Source organism: Telopea speciosissima, chromosome 2, assembly GCF_018873765.1.
Source record: "Telopea speciosissima isolate NSW1024214 ecotype Mountain lineage chromosome 2, Tspe_v1, whole genome shotgun sequence".
Classification (NCBI taxonomy): Eukaryota; Viridiplantae; Streptophyta; class Magnoliopsida; order Proteales; family Proteaceae; genus Telopea; species Telopea speciosissima.
Window position 1 is genome coordinate 12,405,193 of NC_057917.1, and position 25,789 is coordinate 12,430,981.

General features: G+C 40.8%; 1 protein-coding gene and 1 non-coding gene across 2 annotated transcripts; both read right to left on the reverse strand.

Annotated features, from left to right (window-relative positions):
• Positions 1-2,437: 2,437 nt before the first annotated feature.
• TRNAP-AGG lies at positions 2,438-2,509 on the reverse strand. The gene has a single exon. It is a non-coding gene; the product is annotated as a tRNA-Pro (tRNA).
• A 5,423-nt stretch (positions 2,510-7,932) lies between these two features.
• LOC122649836 (poly [ADP-ribose] polymerase tankyrase-like) lies at positions 7,933-25,789 on the reverse strand. The gene is made up of 7 exons (XM_043843082.1): positions 25,773-25,789; positions 25,555-25,740; positions 8,804-8,895; positions 8,645-8,723; positions 8,395-8,489; positions 8,212-8,307; positions 7,933-8,134 (listed from the first exon to the last, which is right to left on the reverse strand). The coding sequence occupies exons 2-7, from the start codon at positions 25,724-25,726 to the stop codon at positions 8,057-8,059; spliced, it is 612 nt and encodes a 203-aa protein (XP_043699017.1). The 5' UTR covers positions 25,727-25,740; positions 25,773-25,789; the 3' UTR covers positions 7,933-8,056.

Here is a 25,789-nt window from a genome sequence, read left to right on the forward strand (position 1 = left end):
GCACAAAGAATTACAATGGGTTGGATGAAGTGGAGGGACACAACTAGAATGTTATTCAGTGCAACTGATATGAGGATGTTGAGATGAATAGTAATAAAATTAGATAAGATAAAATAAACATTGTACAAATTAGAGCTAATTTAGGAATAACTCCCATACATGATAAGTTGCGAGAAATTCATTTGAGGTGGCAAAGACATGTGCAAAGGAGGCCTATGAATGCTCTAACATGGAAGAGTGATTTGGTTTAGATTAAAGAAGATAAAAGAGCAAATGGTAGGCTTAAATGACTCTATGAGATGTGGGGAGGAAAATATGCATAGATTAGGTTTAGTGACAAATATGACTTTAAATAAAGTTGATTCGAGAAAAAGGATCTATGTCATCGACCCCATTAAGTTGGAATAAGAGTGAGTCGAGTTGTTTTGAATGTAATACAAATTAAACAACTTAACACCTATAGACACCTCATTTTGTCACATGGGTGTCATGAGTCATGACGATAATGAGTATCTCTTTAGGACTGAGTGAAGTTTATTCATGGGTTTAACGGTTTTCCTCTCATTTTTTTATATCGGTTGTATTCATTCAAATAAAATGATTAAATTGCCCCTGAAGACTAATTCATGATGAAAATAAGTTCATTTACCCCTTTATTGGGAGAAGATTCTATTTCAATTGAGTGAGATCCACACTGAAGACAATTTTTGTTGATCAGTACAATACATGATTTTCATAGTAAAAAAATATTTGGAATTTATGAAAACATGCCTTTTGAAGAAGTATGACTTACCTTCCTCTTCTCCTTCTCTCTCTTCTCTTCTTTTGAAATGTCTCCCTTACCTATTAAAGGGAGGAAGAAAGAGATAGACACACAGGGTGCCCGCTTATGATAACCCCCTTCCCATACGTGGGGAGGGAGCTATTTATAGGCCCCAAAAGCACCTTGCGGTATTATAGGACTGTCTCTGCAATACACAGAAACAGCCTACGAGGTACCTCAAAAAGTGTCATATGGCACTCTAGGATTGGCCGAATTCGATTGTTTCGTGTGCATAACTTCAAACTGGGATATCTTGGCATCTGGTGATCCGATCTTTCCATTTCAGGTGTCGTTGGAAATGCAATATCCAATAATGTAAAAAGTGGATAATGATTTGGCCAAAAGGTGGGTCAAAATTAGGCCCAAATTTTGAGGTCCAACATAGGGACAGGTAAAAAAGTGCTAAATCAAACCATAGTTAAACCAAACATAGGAAATGGTTTAAAATGATAAAACACATTAGAACACAAGATTTGGGATCATTCTAAGAAGATTTTGGCAGTTAATTAAGACAGGGGCATTTTTATCGTTTCAACTCAAAGTTGTTGATGAAAAATCCTGCCACATCATACCTAGGAGGATTTATTAGGTTGTAATGAGACTTGGGGTACGGTTCCAAAGGAGGGCAAATGCTCAAAATGTCCCCAGGGTCTAATCAAAACTTGGCAAGTTTTGCCCCTAGCCTACTTCATCTCTGAGAAGTCTTTCTAGGGGAATGCCAATACATGACAAGCAAATAACCAAATGACCTTTTTTTTAATCACATTGTGATGTGGATCATTATCCTCTCAGGTTTTTTGTCCGGTACAATTGTCCGGTTTTTCTCATAGGGGGCGAAAATGAAGACCCAATCCCCTACCCTAACACACTGCCCGGGTGGGGTCCACCCCCTTCTTATTAGAGGCAGCGGACAACCGTACCGACAGGAAACTTGAGAGGAAAAAAATTCTGGTGATGTTGGATGAGGCTAAAATTTTGTGGACCAATAGAACACCAAGGTATCCTACTCACATTCCAAGTTTCAACACAATTAGAGTTTGCCAAGAAAAAAAAATAAAGTAATTAAATTACACAAAGTATCGAGGAGATGCATGGCCACATATGGGGAGTTATGCCATTATACGGTAGAGTTAATGCCCAAATTTGTGCATGAAATTTTACATGTAATTAATCCAATGATCAAAATTGCCAAAGCAAACATCTTGAGGATATGATAAAGAATCCGACAGCTGAGGTTAGGCCTTGGAAATTGCTCACCATACTCCCTTCAGGCTTATTCTGCTGGCGTTACCATCACACCCACCTCAAATGACCATGTTTTGAAGCTTCTTAAGTTTTTGACAACTTATGTATCTATTCATATGAAACCTCTGAGACTTCCGGACAATATTGTACAAACTTTAATTTCATTTTATTAATATATCTTTGCTTTTCCCATAAAAATAAAAAAAATTTTTGCCAAAGCAAACCTTCTACGCAGCAGCAAAGGAATACGAATGTGTAAAAAACCCATCAACACATTTTAAACCCTTTCTTTAAAGCTTCAGCAGTCCACATTCCACAAGGCGATCCAGATGGCTGCCATCAAAAGCCTAAAATGCTGATTGATTAACAGGGGCATTCCGAAAATTGAACTCGGGACCTCTCGCACCCTAAGCGAGAATCATACCACTAGACCAAATGCCCAATACATATGAGAATAAATTGATATTATTTTGAGTCAAGTATTTGAAACTAGCAAGATATCGTAATAGCATGTTCTTCTACACTCACCCCACAATGAAAAAAGGGGAAAACACAGCTGGTGATATAAAATATTTAAAAAAAAAAAAAAACACTAACCATTTGATATGAAATGATTTCACTTCTCTACAAAAATAATAGGGAAAGAGAACGCCACTCGGTCGTATAGAAAACACCTCTGTGCCTTGATTTAGGGGGCATACAAAATGACCATCGTACTCCTTGAAAACTCAAAAAATGATGGGTAGTGACAGTCATTTCATGCACACCTGTTTCAGAGTGCAAGGGCGGCTTGTCTGGCGCGACTAGATGGCATTCTTTCTCTCGAAATAATAATAATAATAATTATAATAATATGTAACAACCTTTTTTTTTCACTGTATCCGTTGATAGGATTCTTGGTATTTGGCTTTGGGGCACACCCATCAAGGACTTAATTAGTAATCGGTATTATATACAATATCAGTCTCGGTCAAAATTGATCCAAATCAACCTGTATTGAACAGATTTACCCTTGATTTGATTTAAAAATCATTTTTTTTACCATTTTACCCTTGAAATCCACCAATGTGGGATCAACCAGGAATCAGTATCAGCCCCTGCGGCACTACCGATATCAATGTGAATCGACCAATCCGACCAATCCAGTACAAATTTCTTAAACCATGACACCCATCGACTACAATGGTATCATTGGCTATCACGTTATCAGCTATTCCGATCAAATAGTGTCATATTTCTAGTCTCTAATGGAAGGTTTATTTTCATTAATTTTTTTTTAATAATTTCTTCGGAGCTTCTGCTTAAACAGAAGTTTTTTTGTTTTTTTTTTTTGGGTGAATATTCTTCATGAAGAAAGCTCATGATTGGAGATATTCTTCATGAACTTGGATCTGAATCGTTTAAAAATTCAGATGATTTAATTAATCTTTATGTTTCATGAAGAAAGCTCTCAACAATTAAAAGGAGTCTTGGGAGAAAAATTTTCCTTTATCAAAAATCATATAGAAAAATTGCAAAAAAATTTAAAAGAAGAAATTTCTAAAATTTCTAAATTTAACCCATTTTTAGTCCTAATCTTTGAGCAGTATAGTGGCTACTGGCAACACAATCATTAAGTTACCAAAAATAGAACCATAGAATTGATTTATTTGATAAAAATAAGAACAATAGACGGAAACACCAAGACGATGAAGGAACTGAAGATATAACGTCAAGCTGAGAACAAGACATAGTTGAGGAGGTGTCCCTATATTTTCTGCTTTTTTTTTTTCTTTGGTGAACTATGATAGAGGCTTGGAAGTTGGAACCTATTTTCAAAAGGATCCTTTACACTTTTACAGGGTGTCAATTGGTTGGTTCGGTTCCTTAAGGGTGCGTTTGGTTGCGTTAATCTTTTGGATGTGGTCTGATTGTGGATGGTCATCCACTTGAGTTACCGTCTGTTGAATCGTAATTCTAGAAAATAAATTGTTTGGTTATCATGATTCTGCGATGTAATTCTTCCTGAAAAACTGTTTGGTTACCCTGAGTCTGTCAGTTGGATTCACCCTGAATGTATCTGAAAAACTGTTTGGTTACCCTGAGTCTGTCAGCTGGATTTACCCTGAATCTACCTAAATACTAAACCTTACATTTAAAAGTATAAGACACATTAACAAAAAAAAAAATACGATTACCATATTAATGTTCTCAAATAATTAATTAAATCCAATTACCAACCAACCTTATATAACCTAAAATTATTAATATGCCATTGCTATGTGTGAGTGTGAGCTTAGGTGTAGGGGCAGCAAGGGGTGGGGGTGAGTGTGTGCTCAAGTGTAGGGGCAGCAAGGGGTGAGGGTGACTGTGTCAGTGTTGTGTTCAGGTGTAGATGTAGCAAGGGGTGGGGGTGAGTGTGTGCTCAGGTATGACAACATAGAGGGTATGACTCAGTATGACTCAATAGCTTTCATTTAAGTAAAACAAAAGTTCAGATTCCCCCAAGCCTCACCCTATTCTGATGGGTAAATCAGTTCACTTCAAGATAAGAAATTAAATAAGAAGCTACTGCTACATGAGAGTCGTGATGGAGTCGAACCATCATCTCCTAGGAACAAACCCAGGTGTTCTTCCTTTTGAGCTAAAGACTCACCTACCTACATAAACCATGTCACAAAAACATATAGCAACTGAACAAAAGCGAAAAAAAACATTTGAAGCCAACCCACAGATCCAACATCATTTATTTTTTGCTGTTCTTCCTTATTTATTTTTTGCTGTTCTTCCTTATTTATTTTCTGCTATTCTTCTCTGATGCTGCCAACCAAATAAACAGGATGACAAAATCACATGCAAATACAAACTTTCCTAAATATATCCAGCCAAAACGATAGATATAAGACATTCTGTGTATGTATAGGTATACGAGAAATAGATATAAGACATCCCTGCCTACACCTGACTAAGAAATAAATATAAGACATCCTGTGCATTGGCATCAAATCTGAATGGCAAAATACAAAGTGATGACTAACATTCCATGCTCCCCTTATACAAAATAAGTTCTTGATTTGTATACGATAATTAACACCAAGAAAAAGATGTCTTTATCTATGGATGATAATAAACATTGCTCCAACAGAAGCTCCCACACCAAGCCATAACTAAACTTTTAAATGACAAGAGCATAGTTAGATCTCTAAAAACTAACTTATATACATAATGCATGCTTATGTCTAGCTAAGCTAAGCCCTGATGCTTAAAAACTACTTGCCCCAAAGATCTACAAACCCATAAAAGAAACCATAATCATTTTGAACCCTGTTGGAGTCCCCCAATCAAAAGCTAATCTCAGAACAATCAGAAATTTGTCCAATTAGTCACAATAAATTGGTGGGTACCTCATGGAATTGTGAAATGGCTGAAAAGAAAGAAAAGAAAGGCTCCACCCCACGAGTGCAAGGCTTGAGATATGGCAAGTGAAGTCATCCGCTTACGTTGACTTTTGAATGGTTTTTTATGAAAAATCACTAGTATCTTTCTAATACTTTATAGATATCTCACTTGTCTTTATTACAATTTTCTGCTTTGAGGCTCCTTTTCTTTTTCACTGGCTTTACAGTTCAATGTACAAGAGATATCCAAAGCTGTACATGATAGGGTAAAGAAGAATCATGTTTTGGTATCAAATGAATGAGCTAGTCATTCCCCTTATCAGAACAGTATAATCATTCTTGGTGTTTGAAATGGAAAAAAGAAGCTTCTGGCTAACTAATTATCAGATCCAACACATACACAAACAGAGAAAGCAGATAAGCATCTAATTATTAATTGTGAACATATACTAAACAAACAAATATACTAGGCACATTTGATTAAATTTCCATTAAATTTCTACCTATTTTCTATCTAGAGCCACATTTCATGACTTTGATCTCTATCACATGATTCAGCTCACCGTGGGAACAAAATCTTGAAAAAGAAAAACAAACACACTACTAAAGAGGGAAAAAAAATGCACAAAGGTAAACTCCAAAATCAGAGAACTGGGTTTTCTTCTTCGTCTTTTCTTGGGCTCTTCATTCTCGGGGTGTTTCTTAGGGTTCTTGATTTCAACAGATTTTTTTTTCTTTTCCATGGAAGAAACCCTAACCTAAGGGCTTCGTTTCTTCTTTCTTGATTTCAACAGATTTTTTTTTCTTTTCCATAAAAGAACTCCCTGAAATCTCAGGGTTCAGAGATTCAGAGAGAGAAAGAGAGAGACTCACCTTCGTGGAAGAGAGAATGGCGTGAGAGGAGGTCCAACAACAGAGAGGAAAGCTGATGCAGCACCGTCTCACACCTTCGTGGAGAGAATGGCGTGCAAGGAGGTCCAGCAACAGAGAGGAAAGCTGATGCAGCACCGTCTCGCACCTTCGTGGAAGAGGGAATGGCGTGAGAGGAGGTCCAGCAAAAGAGAGGAAAGCTGATGCAGCACCATCTCTCACCTTCGTGGAAGAGAGAATGGCGTGAGAGGAGGTCTAGCAACAGAGAGAGAACGCAGGTTCAGGGCCTTCAGGCCATGGAAGATGACGACCATTTTTCCCTAATAGAAGCAAAAATCGCAATTTCAGATCGTTTTTCGATTTAGGGCAGCAAACTTATGATTCAAAGTTGAATGATGCTATTTATACTAAGCCTAGAATTTGTAATTCATATCTGAATTCACCTAAAAAGGTAAACTCAGATATGAATCATGTTTAGTGTAAAAATAGGAATCATGCAATTCTTGTAATCCATTGGAATTAGGCAACCAAACGGTTTTATTACTTTAGAACTGTGATCCAACAGAACACCGTTCTGTTGATTTACGCAACCAAACGCACCCTAATGGTTTCGGCCTTAAGGGGTCAAGACTAAAACGGACTAATAAACTAATCGATTTAAAATTTGAGATCCGGGACCATTAACTAATGGGTGGGCTGATTCCGATTCATAAATAGTTTAATGCAGTCCGAAAAAAAAATTCCTAACACATGGTACATACACTCAATAATTATAATAAGATACTAATTTCATTCACATGAGATATGCATCCCATTATCATTTTTTTTTTCCTTCTCAAATAACAAAACTAATCCATATACCTCTTGTTTTATATTCAATTAATAAGTATGAACACCACAACCCTCTTAAGTTACGACTATTTTAAGGCATGTTCTTACGTTAGCATTCCCAAATGGACTTTTAAATTAACAACCAAATCTTTGGTAAAATTGTATATGAGACAAATGATACCAATAAAAAATGAAAAACTAACAAAAATAAAGGATTTAACCTTAGCTCTCATAACCTTGAGTTTTAAAAATTATATAATATAAAGGATTACATGTGAATTTGTTCCGGTTCTACCGGTTCCTAATTGGTAGATCCGGAACCGGACCAATAATTTATCAGTAGATCCAAAACCGAACCAATAAGCTATTGGGTGAGTCAGTTCCGGTCTGCTTACTAGTTCCAATCCAAAATTGACACCCTTAATCCTTTATGGTTTAAAGGAGAAAACCATAAACCTACATAACTCACATCTTAGTCTGCATAGAACATGTCTAAACACAATATATCTAAATTATAACAGATCAGCTTCTGGCACAGGAGACACTAGATCATGAAGATGCCAAGTTCAGGAATCAAGTAGAACTGCCATTGGGGATTTTAACTAGACAAGACATTTCCGGCTGTCACATTCACTCCTTTTGACTGAAAATTTTGAATTCCCATTGCTGCAGTGTTCAGAGGTATTGGAAATAAGACATTCAAATAAATATGCTGAGAAATATGGCCTCCTTAAATATTCCATTTGTAAAAACTATTCATTAAGAAAATGGCTAGCTTTTTTCCTTTGCCAAAGCTTATCAAGCAGCTAGATTGAAGGTATCTGTAACATATTCAAGAGCTTCCTTTAAAGACCAACCATAATGATCAGTTCTAGCCACCTGATTGGTATTTCTGGAAAAATGAAGTCTATCAACATGCAACAGCATTTGCAGCAGCCTCTAGTATTCCCCTTGCCCGCGTTTCTGGATCAGAGAGCTCACTTGGAATCTGTCAAGATTCACTATTAGAAAACTCAACGATGACTAAGGAACGGAACGACAGATTGAAAACACTTCGGTGCAAACCTTCCCATAGATGTTCGCTTTTGTAGGAGAAGCGCCAGAAGCCAGCAATAGCTGAATAACATCCACATGTTCACCTCTTGCGGCATGGTGAAGAGGCTATATTTTCAATTAAATAAGAAATTATGATGAAGAACAGCCAACAATATAAAGAAAAAAGTCATCTATGATTCAGGGGCCACTCACAGTATCACCTTCTACATCAACAGTGTCCAGCATCTGCTGCGCACAGTCTAGATTGTTAGCACTGTTGATTAAAAGTCGGACAATTTCAGTAAATCCTGTAAACATGCATTGTTAAAGATCAAAATTAATAAATCCAAAAGGATGAGGAGTTTGGGAGCAGGAAAGGCGATTCAGTGCTAATGACCTATTGTCCCACTGACCACCCACTCCAAAATAAGGGTTCAGAAAAATAGTAATTCTAACAGCATACCACTAGCACAGGCATCATGAAGAGGAATTGCCCCATCCTCATCCTTGGTCTCCATGTTAGCTCCTCTTTCTAACAGTACCTACAATGAATAATACTATCCTGGTCATTCTTATCACACAGAAATCAGAGAAAAGAGACACTTGTAGATTAGCCGGAAACCTGGACACAAGGCAGATAGCCATAAAGACAGGCCAAATGAAGAGCTGTATCTCCATCTTCCACTGGTTCATCAATGCTGCCACTCAAATTATCTGTATTTGATCCATAAAAAAATAGTAAAGCGTTAGTTGTGGCAGGCAGAGTGTTAAATGTCTTAAAATTTTGAAATCTAATTAAATATCCTTCAAGTGAGGTGTAGAAGGTAAAGGTTGCTCCATTGTGACCAAGTGATCATGGGTTCGAGTCTGGAAACAGCCTCTCTGCAAAAGCAGGGGTAAAGCTGCATACATTATGACCCTCCCCAGACCTCGCAATGGCGGGAGCCTCGTGTAAATACTAGCCTAGGAAAATGAAAAGGCAGAACCACTGGGTTTAATTCACCCAGGCCAGCATAGGTATCGACCTATGGGTTGGGTAATTTAGGCCTGGTCCTGCTAGTCCTGTGGGCACAAATCTGGCCTTGGGCTGGGCCTGGTAGGCTAGGTCTGGCGGGCTGGTTGACTGACCTGCATCAATATCATCCTCAAACTGATGGTCAATCGGAATGTACTGTCCAACTCTTGGAGAATATGTTGAGGGCATGTGTCTTAGATCTCAAAGGGAGTTGGGAAGATCACTTGCCACTAGTGGAGTTCGCCTACAACAACAGCTACCAAGCTACCATAGGCATGGTGCCTTACGAAGCACTATATGAGAAAAGGTGCCGAACATCCTTGTATTGGGATGAAGTAGGTGAAAGGAAAATGCTCGGACCGGATATCTTACAAAAGACCTATGACTAAGTGAAGAAAATTCAGCAGAGGATTCAAGCAGCTCAAGATAGGCAAAAGAGAAACGCTGACATCAGAAGGAAACACTTGGAATTTGAAGTGGGAGACATGGTACATTAAGAGTAGCTCCTATGAAAGGGGTTATGATATACGGGAAGCAAGGCAAACTGAGTCTTAGATATATTGGACCATTCAAAATACTAGAGAGAATAGGCTATCGATTAGCACTTCCACCAAGTTTTTCAGACATTCACAATGTATTTCACGTGTCTATGTTGAGAAGATATATGGCTGACTTGATACACATATTGGATTATGAACAGTAGCAATTAAAGGACTTTGTATGAGGAAGGACCTACCTGCATACTTGATCATAAGGAGCATAGACTCTGGAACCAAACGGTTTCATACGTAAAGGTACAGTGGAAGAACCATTTTGCCGAAGAAGCAACTTGGGAGCAAGAATCTAATTTATGGTCCAAACACCCTCAATTGTTTGATATTTGAGTAAGTTTACATCCTAAATTTCATCCTCAAAATTTTTATAAGGCGGAAAGGATGTAATACACTAGTTTCTAATTATAGAATTCGAATGCTTTTATAGGAGTCAGGAGTGACTTGAAGTCATTCCCTCCCAATGTTCGTTGGAAAAGTGAAAAGTTCGAGGTCATGGTGATGCAGATTTATCACCAAACTGGGCTTCTTTTATTAGGAATAAGTCTAGGGTTGAGTTACATACATGTTGGGCCTTTGATCCCATGGGTTTCTAATGTAATAGGCCACTTTTATGGGCCTAAAATATGGGTAAATAGGTTGCATACGGGATTAGCTCCCATACTTAGTTTTATTTCCATACTTAGCTTTTTATTTGGTGTTTTAAATTGAACCGGTTCAACCAATGGTTCAATTTAAGTGATTTTATTAGTTTTTCTTTGAGTTGTTTAGTTGGGCTGGATTAGGACTCTATTTTGAGTCTATTTCAGTTTCCTAGTCAGTTTAAGTTAGCTAATAGGTTAAGGATTGGGTTAGGCCATTCCTTTTTAGTGTCTAAGTCTATTTTTGAGTCTTCTATATAAGTTTGTAAGGGAGGCCAGCATTGAATACGAATTTGATAAATAAAAATTAGTTTTATGCTTGCTGCCATTGCTGCTGCTCTTTGTGAGTCTATATCCTTGTGGATCTCAAGGTGGAAGGGATTGGTGGATCTCCAATCAACTCCTTGCATCGTGAAGATCGGGAGACCCCATTGTTCATCTTCAAAGCTGCTGCCATTGAAGACCTACAACAAGTAAGAAATTCTGCAACTATTCTTCTTCCTTTTAGAAGGTCACATACAAGGTGATTTTTGAGATCTATCAAACCAGCCATCCGATTGAACTCAGATTTTCACTATACCTCTATTAACCCTAACTTGGGAAGTGATTCAAATTTGACCTAATTCCTGTGGCCTGATTTGAATATATTCTCATATTTCCCATTCTGCCCCTACCTCCATTAAAGCACAGTTTCAGACCTTCAACCATACTCGATTCTGATTTCATGCTCAGAATAAGTAGTTGATTTCATGACATGTTAATTCTGAAATTAGTAACCTAATCATATCTCTAAACCCTAGAATCCCCTTCTCCTACCTCCATTAGGAATTGTCTCAAATAATCTTATCTTGCTGCCCAACTCACCTAACCTACTTCCATTCACTCAAACATCATAAAACCTATACCAGTAGACTTCCCTACACCTGCCCATCATTACTATATAAGACAACCCTAACCTAAACCTAACTTTAACCCTAATTTTGACCTAAAACTCAAGTTTCACCCATTCGGATGACCTGTTCAGATTAGATCCTGGTTGAACTGGCTCCTAGTAGGTCTCCTACCTATCTAGGACTATATCACATGGTAAGCATTATTATTGACTATAATCATTTCGAGTGCATCTACATACTATAGGTAATTGTAATTTGATGGGAGAATGGCAGTTCTATAATTTTAAATGTGTCAATAGACTCTTTAGCATGCCTAGATATTGGGTATTTTATTATTATTATATTTGTGATTCGAACCTTGTCACTATGATTTCTATATGAGCGTTGTATGCCACAATTACATGATGAAGTTATTTTATCCTATGAGCATGTGTGTTTATGTTAGGCATATACTGTATAAAGGGCTAAGCCTAAAAGGGCTAAAGGTGACCCTTTGGGCTGGACCAAATTAACCCTAGTGGTTTGGTAGGGCTAGGAATGACCCAAGTATAAAAGGGATATGTTAATCCTTTGAATAGGAATATTATCTCAGCACTTTAATTAATTAGGAAAAGAGAGAAGAGAGAAGAAAAAGAAGAATGGAATAACAACTAATCCAGCCATGAATCCATAGAAGAACTTGGAGTTTTAAGGGAGATTTGACAAAGAAGAAAGGTCTAATTGCTTAGCAAGTGCAGGAAACTTTAGCACCATCAATCATCTTGAGATTTCAAAGGAGTTTCGAGGTATAATCTTTTAGAATCCATTTGGTTTTCATACTAGAGCTTTGATGATACTACTGATGATTATTCAATGTTGTTTAGTATGTATTGAACCTATGTGTAGCATTACTTTGGAGATATTTGACAATGGGATGGAGTTTCCCAAAAAAATGGTGAAACATGAGTTCCGTTGAATGGTTTTCTTTGATTCAAAGCTAGCATGAGTATTCTCGTGGTAGATTCGATGTTTAATCTTTTATTAAGTGAGTTTTGATGTAAGGGAGATTAGGATTTCGAGTTCTTGAGGTTTGGGGTGAAAAACCTCGAAAATCCCCAAATTCCTGTGAAGAATCTCGTATTTTCGAGCGAACATAGTCGCAAGCCCGCGAGTTTATCTGACAATCCGGATAAACATTCGGAGGCCTCCGGTAGCCTTTGGAATGCAGACCTGTTTTTAGTTTTGATTACTGAGACAATCGGATCAGGATCCGGTGAGTCTGTTAGGTCATCCGACGAATCCAGTTAAAGCCCTGTTTCGCTTGTTTTGTATGATTTGGCTACGAGAAGCCGATGAGAGTGGAATCAGAGGTTCCCAATGATGTTTTGACACGTGTTTGGTGATATTTTGTAACAAGTGCCGTGTGGTTGGATGACCCCAAGTGTTCAAGTGTGAACAATTATTCGACCTCTTGACTGTGAGTGGGATTTACTTTGAAGCTTTCTTTCCTTATTGTGTGAGATGTACTATTTTCTGTTGTGTAATTATGTTGTGGTGTGATTTGAATATAATTATAAAATGAAGAGAAATTCAAGTTGTATAATGCATCATTGCATATCATGTACTATGCGTGAATTTACAGCGTGGGACATGGAATGTGGGTACCTTACTTAACAGAGGAAGGAGGAGTGAGGATACGTAAGGTTGATCTCACTTAGCGGGGGAGGAGGAGTGAAGGTTCAACATGAAGACCATTCCACCTACGTGCGGTTACTTTCTTTTACAGAGCTTTCAGAAGTAGAAGGTGGAGAATTCGTTTGTTAAGGAGCAGACTAAGGAGGGCTTTTTACTTATTATTGCATAGATGTAGGGTTTTGATTGATACATGTTCATATGTTTTAAGGAAGGATTTTGGCGGATAATGTCTTAATTTGTGAATATGAGAGAGGTGTACATACACCATTATTGCCATCAGGGGGAAAAAAAAAAAGAGATTTTAGGAAAGAATACTTTTAGTTTTATTGTGAGACTTCCGCTAAATTAAATTTCTGGATTTTACGGATGTTATGAACTTTATATACATGTCCACATAATGTGATAGTGTCCTTGTTATTGCTATTTTATCCAATGTGATGTTTCTAAATTAAGACCTTACGGTCTCCGCCCGTGAGGGCAGCTCTTTCCCTTACCCTGGGATTGTGGCGTGACATCAAGGGGCAAGTGGATGAGCTGTTGAAGAAAGGATTCATCTAAGAGAGCATGAGTCTATGTGCTATCATGGAACTAAATCTCTGTCGAAACCACAGGGTTCGACCGAGATATCTCGGTTTTGCAGGTTTCTGAGACGAGTTGGCCAGGTACTTGAAAAAATGCATGGTTTCGACCAAGATGTTGGTAATTTCGCAAGTTTCGACACTTATGCCCATCGAAACTTGGGGAACCTGGATCGAAACCAGTACAAATACTTATATAGGCCAGAATCATACCAGAAACCAGGACAGGCACTTATTTATGCCTAATATCATTTAAGTAAATGAATTCATTTACTTAAGATATTATTCATTAATAAGCAAATACCCCTTATTTGAATCCAATAAAAATAGTTAAAAAATCAAATTCCTAAAGGACAAAAAGTTAACCCCCTAGTTCAAGAACAAAAACTGGACTTTTGGCGGTAGGTGAAATTTTCAACTTTCTAATGCTGGGGGTTTTCTCAAATCTATAAATTCCATAAATCTTAATATGGTAAAACATTGCTAAAAACAAAAAATGCAGTAAAATATTCATTTGTTTTTATGTCTAAAAAATTATTTCCATTCAGAGCCATTTTGAAAGCATTTGCACATACCAAATTAACTTTGACCGGAACATAACTCCTTCAATATAAATCAGATTTTTTTAGACATGAAAATAAATGAATGTTTTACCGCACTTTTGGTTTTTAGCATTGTTTTACCATATTAAGATTCATGGAATCTATATATTTGAGAAAAACCCTAGCATTAGAAAGTTGAAAATTTCATCTACCGCCAAAAATCCAGTATTTGTTCTTGAACTAGGGGATTGACTTTTTATCCTTTTGGAATTTATTTTTTAATCATTTTTATTGGATTCAAATAGGGGGTACTTGCTTATTAATGAATAATATCTTAATAAATAAAATACCAAATATAAAACCATTTACTTAACCCTGTCTCCGGCAATGCTTCCTCCTCCCCCCCTTACTGTTTGCCCGGCTACTTCCCCTTACCCTGAACACCCTGATGCCTTCCCCACCGTGAACTCCTCCCCTCCTCTCGGCCTTACCCCTACCCACAGAAACTCACCTAACCCTGTCGCTACCATTAACCCTGCTTCACCCACTGCAACAACCATTAATCCTGCTTCAAACCCCCTGACCTGGAGTTCTCTGTTATCGAGCAACACCCCCATCGACAGGCACTCCCTCCATTTTGTTCCTCCCACCATCGTCGACGATTCCAAGGTGGGCTTCTGTCCGAAAGGCCTGCTAGATGACGAAATCACCAAATGGCAGAGTTGTCTTGTGGGGCACTTCCTTGGCGCTTGACCACCTTTTCATGTTGTTAAAGCTTCCCTGCTCAAACAGCGGCGTGCAGTTGGAGCTGTCTTCTCCTATCTTCTCTCGAGTGGCATCTTCATCTTCCGGTTCTCAGATGATGCCGACAAATCCCGTGCCTTGGAGGGTGATCCTTAGTCGATTGGAAAAAAGCCGATCTTTCTTCGGCAATGGGACCATCGCTCCTCCCTCAATAGGATCGACCTCAAGTCCATCCCTGTCTGGGTCAATCTGCCTGGCCTCCCTCTCCACTACTAGTGCACCTCAGGCCTCAGTATTGTGGGTTCGACTATAGGCAACCCTCTCTTCTCAGATGAACGTACAAAAAAGATGGACTGCCTCTCCTTCGCACGCATTTGTGTTGAAGTCTTTGCAGAGGTGCCTCCTCCGGAATTTGTTACCATCCATGAAGAAGACGGTCATGCTTTCACTCAGAGAGTCTCCTATGAATGGCTGCCTCAATACTGCTCTGTGTGCAAAACCTTCGATCATCCCTTAAAGCAGTGTGTGACCCCTGTTCCTTCTCCTTCGCCTCTTGCGGCAAGCACTTTCACTGAAACAGGGGATCTCCGTTGCAGCTCTCCCAGCCCCAAACCTCAGCACCATCAACCATCTGGTGCCTCTTCGGGTGCCTCGCTTCCAGAAATGGTGACGTTAGATTGTACGGCTGAAATCACTCAAGACCAGCTAGCTACCCCGTCTGAAGGAGAGATCGTCGCCTTGTCTCTTACCTCGCTCCAAGCCCTGGCGAAGCCTGACCTGATGCCCGATAGACCTCTACAACCTTCTTGTGGCCGGAAAAAGCTCAGGAACCGTCGCCGAAGAAGAAGGCCTGAATCTGTTGAGGTTCCCAACCTCGGCGAGAATCCCAACAATGGAGAGGTTCCCAATGATCAACAGCCTTGCGTTGACCACAACCGGTTCACAGTTTTGTGCCTGGAAACTGATTCTAACGGTGACGTTGCTGCTGCCTTAGCTGCTCCTCCTGAGCTCTGCGAGTCCGATGTTCAGGCTCCCCCTGCTCCCCCCCCCCCCTTTGCCTTCGCACAGCTTATCTCCCTCTTTTGGCAACCCAACTTCGACTTTATCCCCTGCCACCATATGCCATTCACAAATTAACCCACCTGGCACCCTCTCCCAGGAACACCTTTTCACCAAACCCCCCCCCCCACGTGACCACTTTCCCTTTGCCCCCTCAATCTACTTATCCCCCCCTTTCGTCCCTACTAAAAAGAACACCCCCTCTGGCCTGACCCACCAACCTGCCAGCTTTACCCATCTAGCCCAACCCATTTACCCAACGTACCATTCCAGACCTGAACCTGAACCGAACCTTTCCAAACCTAAACTTGTCCCTAGGGTTGGACCCTCCACCACCATTGGTCAGCTGCCACCATTGCTACCTTCTCCCTCCTCTTCTCCATTGGTCTGTTTTCCCCCCTTGCATGAGTACCGTTTGAGGCCACGCAGTGTCCCCCCGGGTTCTTGAGTCAGTCCCACAGCTGGTTGGTTGCCCCCTCCCCCCTTTTGCTCATGATCCCTTGGACCATTTGGAACGTCTGTGGCCTTAACGACCCGGCTAAACAGGCTGAAATTCGTGCTCGCATCAAATCTTCTAAATCCTCCCTTTGCTGTCTCTTTGAAACAAAGGTTCTTGAGTCCAACTCCTCTCGCATCGCCCACTCGATAGCCCCCTCCTGGTCCTTCCTCTCCAACTATACCCACTCTCCAAATGGCCATATCTGGGTTCTCTGGGATCCGACCAAATTCCACATGTTGGTCTCCTCTGCCTCCCCCCAATACCTCCATCTAAGCATCTCTGATCACCTTCACAATCACCTTCTCTTTTTCACCATGGTGTATGCTTTCAACCGGCCTTCGGACTGGCTCCCTCTCTGGGACGACATCCACACCATCTCTCAGCCCGTTGGTTCCGCCCCTTGGGGCATGGGAGGCGACTTCAATGTTGTCCGTTTTAGCCATAAAAAGCTTGGTGGCTCCCCCATTGATCACCTTGCGGTCGATGCCTTCAATTCTTGACTTGAGGACGTTGGTCTTAATGACCTCTGATGGTCGGGTGCTGAGTTTTCTTAGCACAATAAGCGCTCTGGTGCTGACAGAGTTGCTTGCAAGCTTGACCGTGTTCTCATCAATGACTCCTGGCTCTCTTCCCTCCCTTCTTCCTACGCTGTTTTTGACCTCCCAGGCCTCTTTGACCACTCCCCCACTTCCCTCTTTGTCCTCCCTTATCTCTCCTTTGGTCCCAAGCCCTTTAAGTTCTTTGACATGTGGTCTTCCCATGATGATTTCCTCCCTCTGGTTCAAGCTGCTTGCGATATCCCAGTCCAGTCTTTCTCCTCCCCTCTCCTTGCCTTCTCTAAAAAGCTCAAAAATGTCAAATCTGCTCTCAAATCTTGGAACTCTTCCACCTTCGGAAACATCTCTTCCCGTGTCCCCTCCTGTCGTGACACCCTTTCCTCCATCCAGTTGCGTCTCCAGGCTGACCCACTTAGTCCCTCCCTCGCAGAGGAGGAGTCCCTTGCTGCTTCTGAGCTCGCCTCCTCCCTCTCTCTGGAGGAAAACTTCCTTAAGCAAAAATCCCGTATCAAATGGCTCGAGCTTGGCGACTGTAACTCTGCCTTCTTTCACCATTCCCTCAAAGCCAGAACCAACTCCAACTCCATTCTCTCTCTCACCTCCTCTGATGGTTCAGTCCTCACCTCTGTTGAAGCCATCAAATCTGAAGCTGTCTCCTACTTCACTGGTATCTTTTGCCCTCCCCCCTCCTCGCAACCCATCATCCCTGAGGGCCTCATCAACAAATTCGTTCCTCCCAACCTCTACAATTCTCTCTACTCCATCCCCTCTGACTCTGAAATTGTCTCTGCTGTCCACTCCCATAAGGCCAGTAAAGCTCCTGGCCCTGATGGGTTCAGTATGGGTTTCTTCTCCTCTTGTTGGGACATCATTGGAACTGACCTTATTGGCGCCATCAAGAGCTTCTTTTTCAATCCCCACCAGATCCTCAACATCAACCATACCTTTCTTTACCTCATCCCAAAATCCTCTGGTGCCTCCTCCATGGTTGACTTCAAACCCATCTCCCTCTGCAACCTTCTCTATAAGTTCATCGCCAAAATTCTTGCTAACCGCCTTCAACTTGTCATTGACTCCCTTGTTAGTCCCAATCAGTCCGCCTTCATCTCTGGGAGAAGTATCTCGGGCAATATCATTCTTTGTCAGGAAATTGTCCGAGGCTTCCACCGAAAAACCGTTTCCCCTTCAGCCCTCCTAAAGATTGACATCCACAAGGCTTTCGACTCCATTCGATGGGACTTCATCACCCAAGTCCTTCTTAAGATGGCCTTCCCCCCCTCCTTTGTCAATTGGATCCACTTCTGCATTTCCACCCCTCGCTTCTCCGTTCTCCTCAAGGGCAGCCCTGCGGGTTTCTTCCCCTCCTCTACTGGCATTCGCCAGGGATGCCCCCTCTCCCCCTTCCTCTTCTGTCTTTCCCTCGAGGTCCTCTGTCGCAGTCTTCAGTCCAAAACTGACCTCCACCTCATCTCCCCCATCCCTAAGTGTAAACCCACCAACCTAACCCATCTAGCTTTTGCGGACGACCTAATGATCTTCTCCAAGGCCACCCCCTCATCCATTGAGCATATTATGTCCTCCCTCCACCTTTTCCAGGGTCTCTCTGGGCTTCGCATAAACCTTCTCAAATCCCAAATTTTCATTGTTGGGGTTCCTGACTCGACCAAAGTAGCCCTCTCCAACATTGCTGGCTTCTCCATTGCCACCCTCCCTGTCCGCTACCTTGGCCTTCCCCTCATTCCAGCCAGACTCTCAGCCCATCACTGTAACCCCATCCTTGACCTTCTCCGCAAGACACTGCAGCTTTGGAAAGCCAAACTTTTATCCTATGCAGGTCGCCTTGAGCTCATCAGATCGGTTCTCCAGTCTTGCTATATCTTTTGGAGTGGTGTTTTTGGCCTTCCCAAGGCTACTATCAAGGCTTTCGAGTCCATTATGTGTACTTTCCTCTGGAAAGGTATTGACACTGCCAGATTCCTTCACCCCAAGAGCTGGTCCTCCATTTGTCTCCCCAAATCTGAAGGAGGTCTGGGGCTCAGAAGGATCAGAGATGTTAATCTAGCTAGTTCCATCAAGCTGCTCTGGAAGATTCTCTCCAACAAATCTAGTATCTAGACTTCTTGGGTGTATCCAGGGCCTCTTCGTAGAGACTCTATTTGGACTATCAGACCTAGCCCTGACTCATCCTGGATTTGGCACAGAATTCTCCAAGTGAGGCATATCGCCAAGGGGGCAATCTCTTGCAGGATTGATGATGGGTTGCAGACCTATCTTTGGCTTGACAACTGGCACCCTTCTGGTGTTGTGGCCTCCATAGTCAGCCACCGTACCATCTATGATTCGGGCTTGGACAGGCTTTCCACTGTGGCTTCCATCATCACCGATGGTTCTTGGTCCCCCCACCTCTCCCCCCCCCCCCATTGCTGATCTTTGGAGCTCCCTCCCCCCCATTCCTCCAGGACACAGAGGCAGAGGGGACACCATCTTATGGCTTCCCTCCTCCACAGGCAACTTCAGCTCCCACTCCACTTGGGACATGGTCAGACATAGAGGGACCCCCTGTCATTGGCATAAGGTGGTCTGGTACAAAGGCCACATCCCTAGACAGAGCTTCACTGCTTGGCGTGCCCTAGCGAATTGCCTCCCAACTCAGGCCTTTCTTATCCACTGACACATGCAAGTCTCCCCTAGATGCTGCCTTTGTTGGAATGGTCAAGAAGACACCGACCATCTCTTCTTCACTTGCCCCTTTGCTGCATCCATTTGGAACCGGGTTCTCCGCCATTGCTGGCCTGCTCGTAGAAAGCCCCTTCCTCTGTCTCGGGAATGGATTTGGATTCATATGACTTTTGGTGGCAAGTCAATCTGTGACACGGTTGGAAAGCTGGCCTTTTGTGCTACTATTTCCCACATTTGGATGGAGCGTAACCTTAGAAGATGGACGTCCAACTCCCGCTCTTTAGACACGATTTGGAAGGCCATCTTCTTTGATGTTTCATCTAAAGTTAATTCCCTCCCCCCAACTAGTGTGATAGATTCCCTAAGGAACAGGCTTATTGTGGTCTCCTGGGGTATCCCTTCCACTATTTTGCGCCCTTCCTAGCCTCTTTCTAGATGGGTTTGTTGGCCTTCGGGCTTGTATATCCCTCCCCCTCTTTCTTCGTAATTAAATTTTTATTCATCAAAAAAAAAAAAAAAGTGTCTGTCCTGGTTTCCAGCCAATGTCCAAGAACAATATACACTATCAAACTTAGATAAAAAACCACAAGTACCATTTTGAGTGTTTTTTGTGTGAAAATAGTTCATGCATTGTGTTTAGAATATCAAAAATAGGTTGTATACAAAAAATCAGATAAAAAAAGCATTTCTGGGCCTCGAAAACACCAACTCGAGTTGGCTGGGAAAAAATCATTGGTTTCGACTAGGTTTTGACTAGTTTTGACCATATCTCAGTTTCTAGCTGGTCAAAACCCGAGTTTTAGAACCTTGTGTGCTATACCAGCTCTACTCACATCAAAGGATGGATCATGGTGCATGTGTGTCGCTAGTCAGGCAGTTAACAAAATCACCATTAAGTAAAGATTTCCTATTCCTCAAATTGATGACAAGCTTGACATGTTGTTGGGAGCCAAAATTTTCTCTAAGATAGATCTCAAGAGTGCTACCAACAGAGGTGTTTATTTATATAGTTAAGATTTGTGACTGTCTCTTGGGTTTAGGAGGCTCTAGGATGAATCGATTCTAACCCAGGTGGTTAGTACTCACATTCTCAAACTTGAAATGGAGTCAAAACACAAAATCTTCACTGTTCTCTCATTTGGTGGTCCAATGAACTGAGCAGAATTCTGCGAACTTAAGAATGCTTCCAATCTCCATCTTAATATATAAGGTGGTCCAACAAAAAACCAGAAAAAGAGAAGAGAAAGAAGGCAAAAACGCAAGGTTGTGTGGTTCAGTACTATACCTACATCCACGGAAAAATAAGAGATCTATATGATTTATCCCACTTCATAGCATTACAAGAAACTTATATAGACAATATCACATCGACCACCTCACCTCTCCCTGGGTACGGGTTATAACCCTACCCAATACAACCCAAGACTCCCCCTCAAGTTGGAGGGTGAGCATCATGAACGCCAAACTTGCTAAGAAGAAACGATACTACTCTTTACTAAGAGCTTTGGTAAAAAGATCTGCCACTTGTTGCTTTGTTGAAATATAAACAGTCAATATTTGTCGAGCCTAAAATTTTTTCAAACCACATGACAATCAATCTCAATATGTTTTGTTTGTTCATGAAAGACCGGATTTGCTGCAATGTGTATGGCTGTCTCATTGTTACAATATAAATCCATATGCTCTGAATGTGGTACCCATAAGTCCTTGAGCAGGTAATGTAACCAAGTAATGTAGTCCTAGATAGGTAGGAGACCTACTAGGAGCCAGACAACAGGATCAATCGCAAAAAGGGTTGCTGGTTCGAATGGACAGCACTAGGATTTAGGTTAATTCTAGGGTTTAGGATGGGAATTTGGGAATGGGTCTTATATGGCTTTAATATGCAGATCTAGGGGGTTATTATGGGATAAAAATAATTAAATTTGGGAAGGTTTTAAAATTCTGCAATTCTAGACAGAATTGAGTTGCAGGTTTTGGGTTTTAATGGAGTGGAGGAATGGAGGGGTTGTAGAGGAGACTAAGGGCTGGGTTTAAGGTCGAGTGTAGGGATTGGTGTGGGGAATATAAGCTGGAAGTATGGTTCGAAATTGATGGCCAAATCTGTAGTTATAAGGGAGTCCTAGTTGAAGTAGGAGTTGCAGGTTTAATGGAGATGAGGGTTTGATGGATGGAGGGGACTGTGGATTAGGTCTAAGGGAAGATGAAGGATGATAGAAGAAGGTTTAAAATAAGAAAACAGGTTCAAACTCACTGTATTGCAGGACAATGGCAGCAGCTTGATGACTTGAGAGAACCTCCCGATCTTCACAATGCAAGGAGTCGCAGGAGTCCACCTATCCTTCACCACCTTGACATCCACAAGGATATACATTCACAAAGAGCAGCAGCAATGGCAGCAAGCATAACGCTAATTTTTATTAATCAAATTCGTATGTAATGCTGGCCTCCCTTACAAACTTATATAGAAGACTCAAAAATAGACTTAGACACTAAAAAGGAATGGCCTAACCCTATCCCTAACCTATTAGGTAACTTAAACCAACTAGGAAACTAAAATACTAAAAGAAATAGACTCAAAACATAGCTGGACTTATAGAGTCCTAATCCAGCCCAACTTACATCACATGACTACTTAAGTTGTCACATGACCACTTAACCAAGTCACATGATCACTTAAATTGAACCAATTGGATGCAACCAATTTGAACTGGTTCACTTAAAAAACATAAAAATAAACTAAGTATTGGGCTAATCCCGTATGCAACCTATGTACCCCTAGTTTAGGCTCATTAAAGTGGCCTAATACATAGAAAACCCTTGGAACCAAAGGCCCAACATGTATGTAACCCAACCCTAGACTTATTCCTAATAAAAGAAGCCCAGTTTGGTGATAAATCTGCATCACCAAGTCAATTACCAAGTTGTAATAGCCATGGCCCTGTATTCAGCTTTAGCAGAAGAGCATGAAACAGATAACTGCTTTTTGCTCTTCCAAGAGATAGGAATTGATCCAATAAAAGTACAATACCCCGTAATAGAACGGCAAGAAATAGCATAACTAACCCAATCTGAGTCACAATAGACACTGACATGAATATTGCTAGTCAAAAATAGTAAAATGCCTTTCCCCGTACATGGCTTCAAGTAGTGAAAAATACAAAATGCAGCATCTAAATGAAGTTTTTCAGGCTTTTCTATAAATTGACTAAGAACTTGACAACATAAACAATTCTAGGCCTTGTTACTGTGAAAAAAATCAATCTTCCAACAAGTCTTCTATATTCTGTTGGATTGGAAATAAGTTCAACATATTTATCATTCACTTCAACTGGTTTGGATCCAAGTAAATCTACATCACTAAGCATCTCCAAGGTAAATTTCCTCTGAGATAGAAATATTCCTTTAGTTGATCTACTAACTTCAATGCTAAGAAAATATTTTCGTCTTCAATATGAAAGTGACTATGAAGAAATAATTTCAAAGCATTGATAGAAACTAAATCGTTTCTGGTAATGACTATAACATCAAAATAAACTAAAGCAATTGTGATGCTAGTTCCACTAGAAGATATAAACATGGAGTAATCAACTAAGGATTGTTTGAATCCGGCATCCTATAAAGCAGATGTAAATTTAGAAAACCAATTGCGAGAAGCCTGTTTTAAACCATATATGGACTTGTGAAGACGGAAAATAAAATTATAATGTTCCTCCTTTCAAGAAAAACTAGGCAGTAAAGACATGTAAACTTCTTCATCAAGATCACCCTGAAGAAAAGCATTATTGACATCCATCTAGAAAATAGGCCAACCTTTAGTGGAAGGAATGGTGAGAAGACATCGCACTGTAACTAATTTGGCAACAGGAGATAGTGTTTCTTTGTAATCAACACCTTCAACTTGAGTATATCCTTTGGTAACCAGTCGAGCTTTAAATTGTTCAATGGAACCATCAGCTTGGTCTTTAATTTTGTACACCCACTTACATTGAACAGCCTCCTTATGAGGAGGAAGTGGTTGCAAGGTCCAAGTTTAATTGAGCTCAAGGGCCTTAATATCGGCAGCCATAGCGTCACACATTTGCGATTTTGGGAAGCCTCAACAAAGGTACAGGGTTTTGTATCAGCAAAAATAAGGGATAAAAAAGCACGATGTGAAGGAAAGAAGGTTGAATAGGAAAGATAGTGACTAAGAGGATAAAAACAAGAGGTAGAAGGAGATAAGGGAGAAGAGAAATATTACAATAATAGTCATGAAGGTGATAAGGAGGTCGACTAGGACAAGTACTACAACGAAGGGGGACAGAAATATCAACGAAAGATGAGGAGATAAAGGTGGTGAAGAAGAAAGCGGGGGAGAGGGAAGAGGAGACGATATTGAATCATCAATAGCAGGTAAAGGAAGGATAGGTGGAGGAGAAGAGGATGGAGGTGGGAGGGAACGGAAGAAATGAGTGTGTATAAGGGAAATTAGTTTCATGAAAAATGACATATGTACTAGTGAATTTCGCCTAGGAGATGGGCTTTCTACGTGTTTGTGGTTGGATAGATGGCATCCAGCTGGTTTTCCACTAGAATGGATTTGGAAAATGATATCTTACAGGATGGGGATTGGTTTCCTTGGATTTATTGAAGGTGTGGAGGAGGCAACCAAATTTGAGAAAACCCCATCAATCGGACTCTGATTTGGTCTTATGGAAAGGTAATTCTACTGGACTGTTTACCACTAAGTCAGTTTGGGGGTTAGCTCGTGTAAAATCTCATCAAGCAGATTAAGCAGATGCAGTTTGGTTTGCTAGGAATATTCCAAGACAATCTTTCACTACTTGGAGATGCTTAATGGATGCATTACCTACTAAGGATCAGATTCTTAGGAGGCATATTGGTGTTGGTCCATTTTGTGTGTTCTGTTGGGTAGGTTTGGAGAGCAGAGACCATTTGTTTTTTACGATTGTGTCCCCAAAATGGGAATCAAAGGCACAATATCATTGGAGAAGCCACTTGGGTCAGGGATGAGTTTAGTGGAGATGAATCAAAATAGGCAAATTGACCCTTTGTTCCACTATTCATTAGCTGTGGCAGGAGTGGAACTCACATTTGTTCCAAAATAAAACTAGGACTTGGCCTCTGATTTTATCAGCCATTAAGGATTCTCTTGAGATGTAACTCTATTATCCTTTTTGGTACTCATAAGCCCCAGAAATAAATTTCTTGTGGATCATTAGGGAGTGCAGATATTATATGTGGTTCAAGTCCCAAACAATGCTCTTGGATGTTCCAGCCTAAAGAGGTCATTGTGTTGCATTGTAATGGATCTCTTGGCCAATATATCGGTTCTTAAGGAAGTTTGGTTCGTGATGTGGCTGGTGTTCCCATTTTTGCCTATGTGGTGGGTGTTGGTGATGAGAAGTCCATCTTACATATGGAATTATTTGCTATATATAGAGGTTCAGTGCTATGTCTTGAGAATGATATCCAGAAGATCTCCATTCGCTCGGATTCGAAGCTAGCCATGGATATATTGAAGAGAACAGTGAATGGCCCATGGATTGTGCAACATTTGAAGAATGATTTTGCATTTGGATGATAGACTGTCTTGGACGGAGTATCATCATGTTTTGAGAGAGCATAATCAAACACTGAATTACATTGCCTCTCTGCCTACTGCAGGTGTGGAAACTATCGTTTACCCTTCTGATTTTTCAAATGAGCTTTGTAAAATCCTTTCCTAATCAATGAAATTATCCTTACCTAACCACCCAAAAAAAAAAAAAAAACCTAGAGTTGAACTGAACAGTGCTCAGTTTCTAATTCCAATACCTGGAATACTTATTAGCCTTTACTGTGGCATGATTCAGCAGAATAAGAAATAACAAATAGAAACCGAAGAGATAGAGAGAGTTACTAACAGTTGAACATACAAAATTAAGAAATAGATTACCGAGAGCGTGGCGAAGGGCATTGACATCGCCGGCTTGGGCTGCTTCAGCGAGTGGTTGGAGGTGTGGTGGCGTATCGGAGTCGAGTTCCACCATATCTTCCTCTTCGAAGAGGCCCTCCTCTTCGTTTTCGTCGTCATCCATCATTCCATTGCGCCTATCAGGAACCGCCATAGTTCTTCCTTCTCACTTCTCTTACTTTCCTTACCCAAAAAACGAAACTTCTCTTACTTTATA

What these genes read in the sequence shown, in the direction of transcription:
- LOC122649836 (XM_043843082.1), bottom strand. Translation starts at nt 25,726, where the DNA reads ATGGCGGTTCCTGATAGGCGCAATGGAATGATGGATGACGACGAAAAC. An exon ending in GCTATCTGCCTTGTGTCCAG is followed by an intron (nt 8,724 to 8,803) that starts GTTTCCGGCTAA and finishes TATTCATTGTAG; the next exon opens with GTACTGTTAGAAAGAGGAGC. An exon ending in AAGCGAACATCTATGGGAAG is followed by an intron (nt 8,135 to 8,211) that starts GTTTGCACCGAA and finishes GAATCTTGACAG; the next exon opens with ATTCCAAGTGAGCTCTCTGA.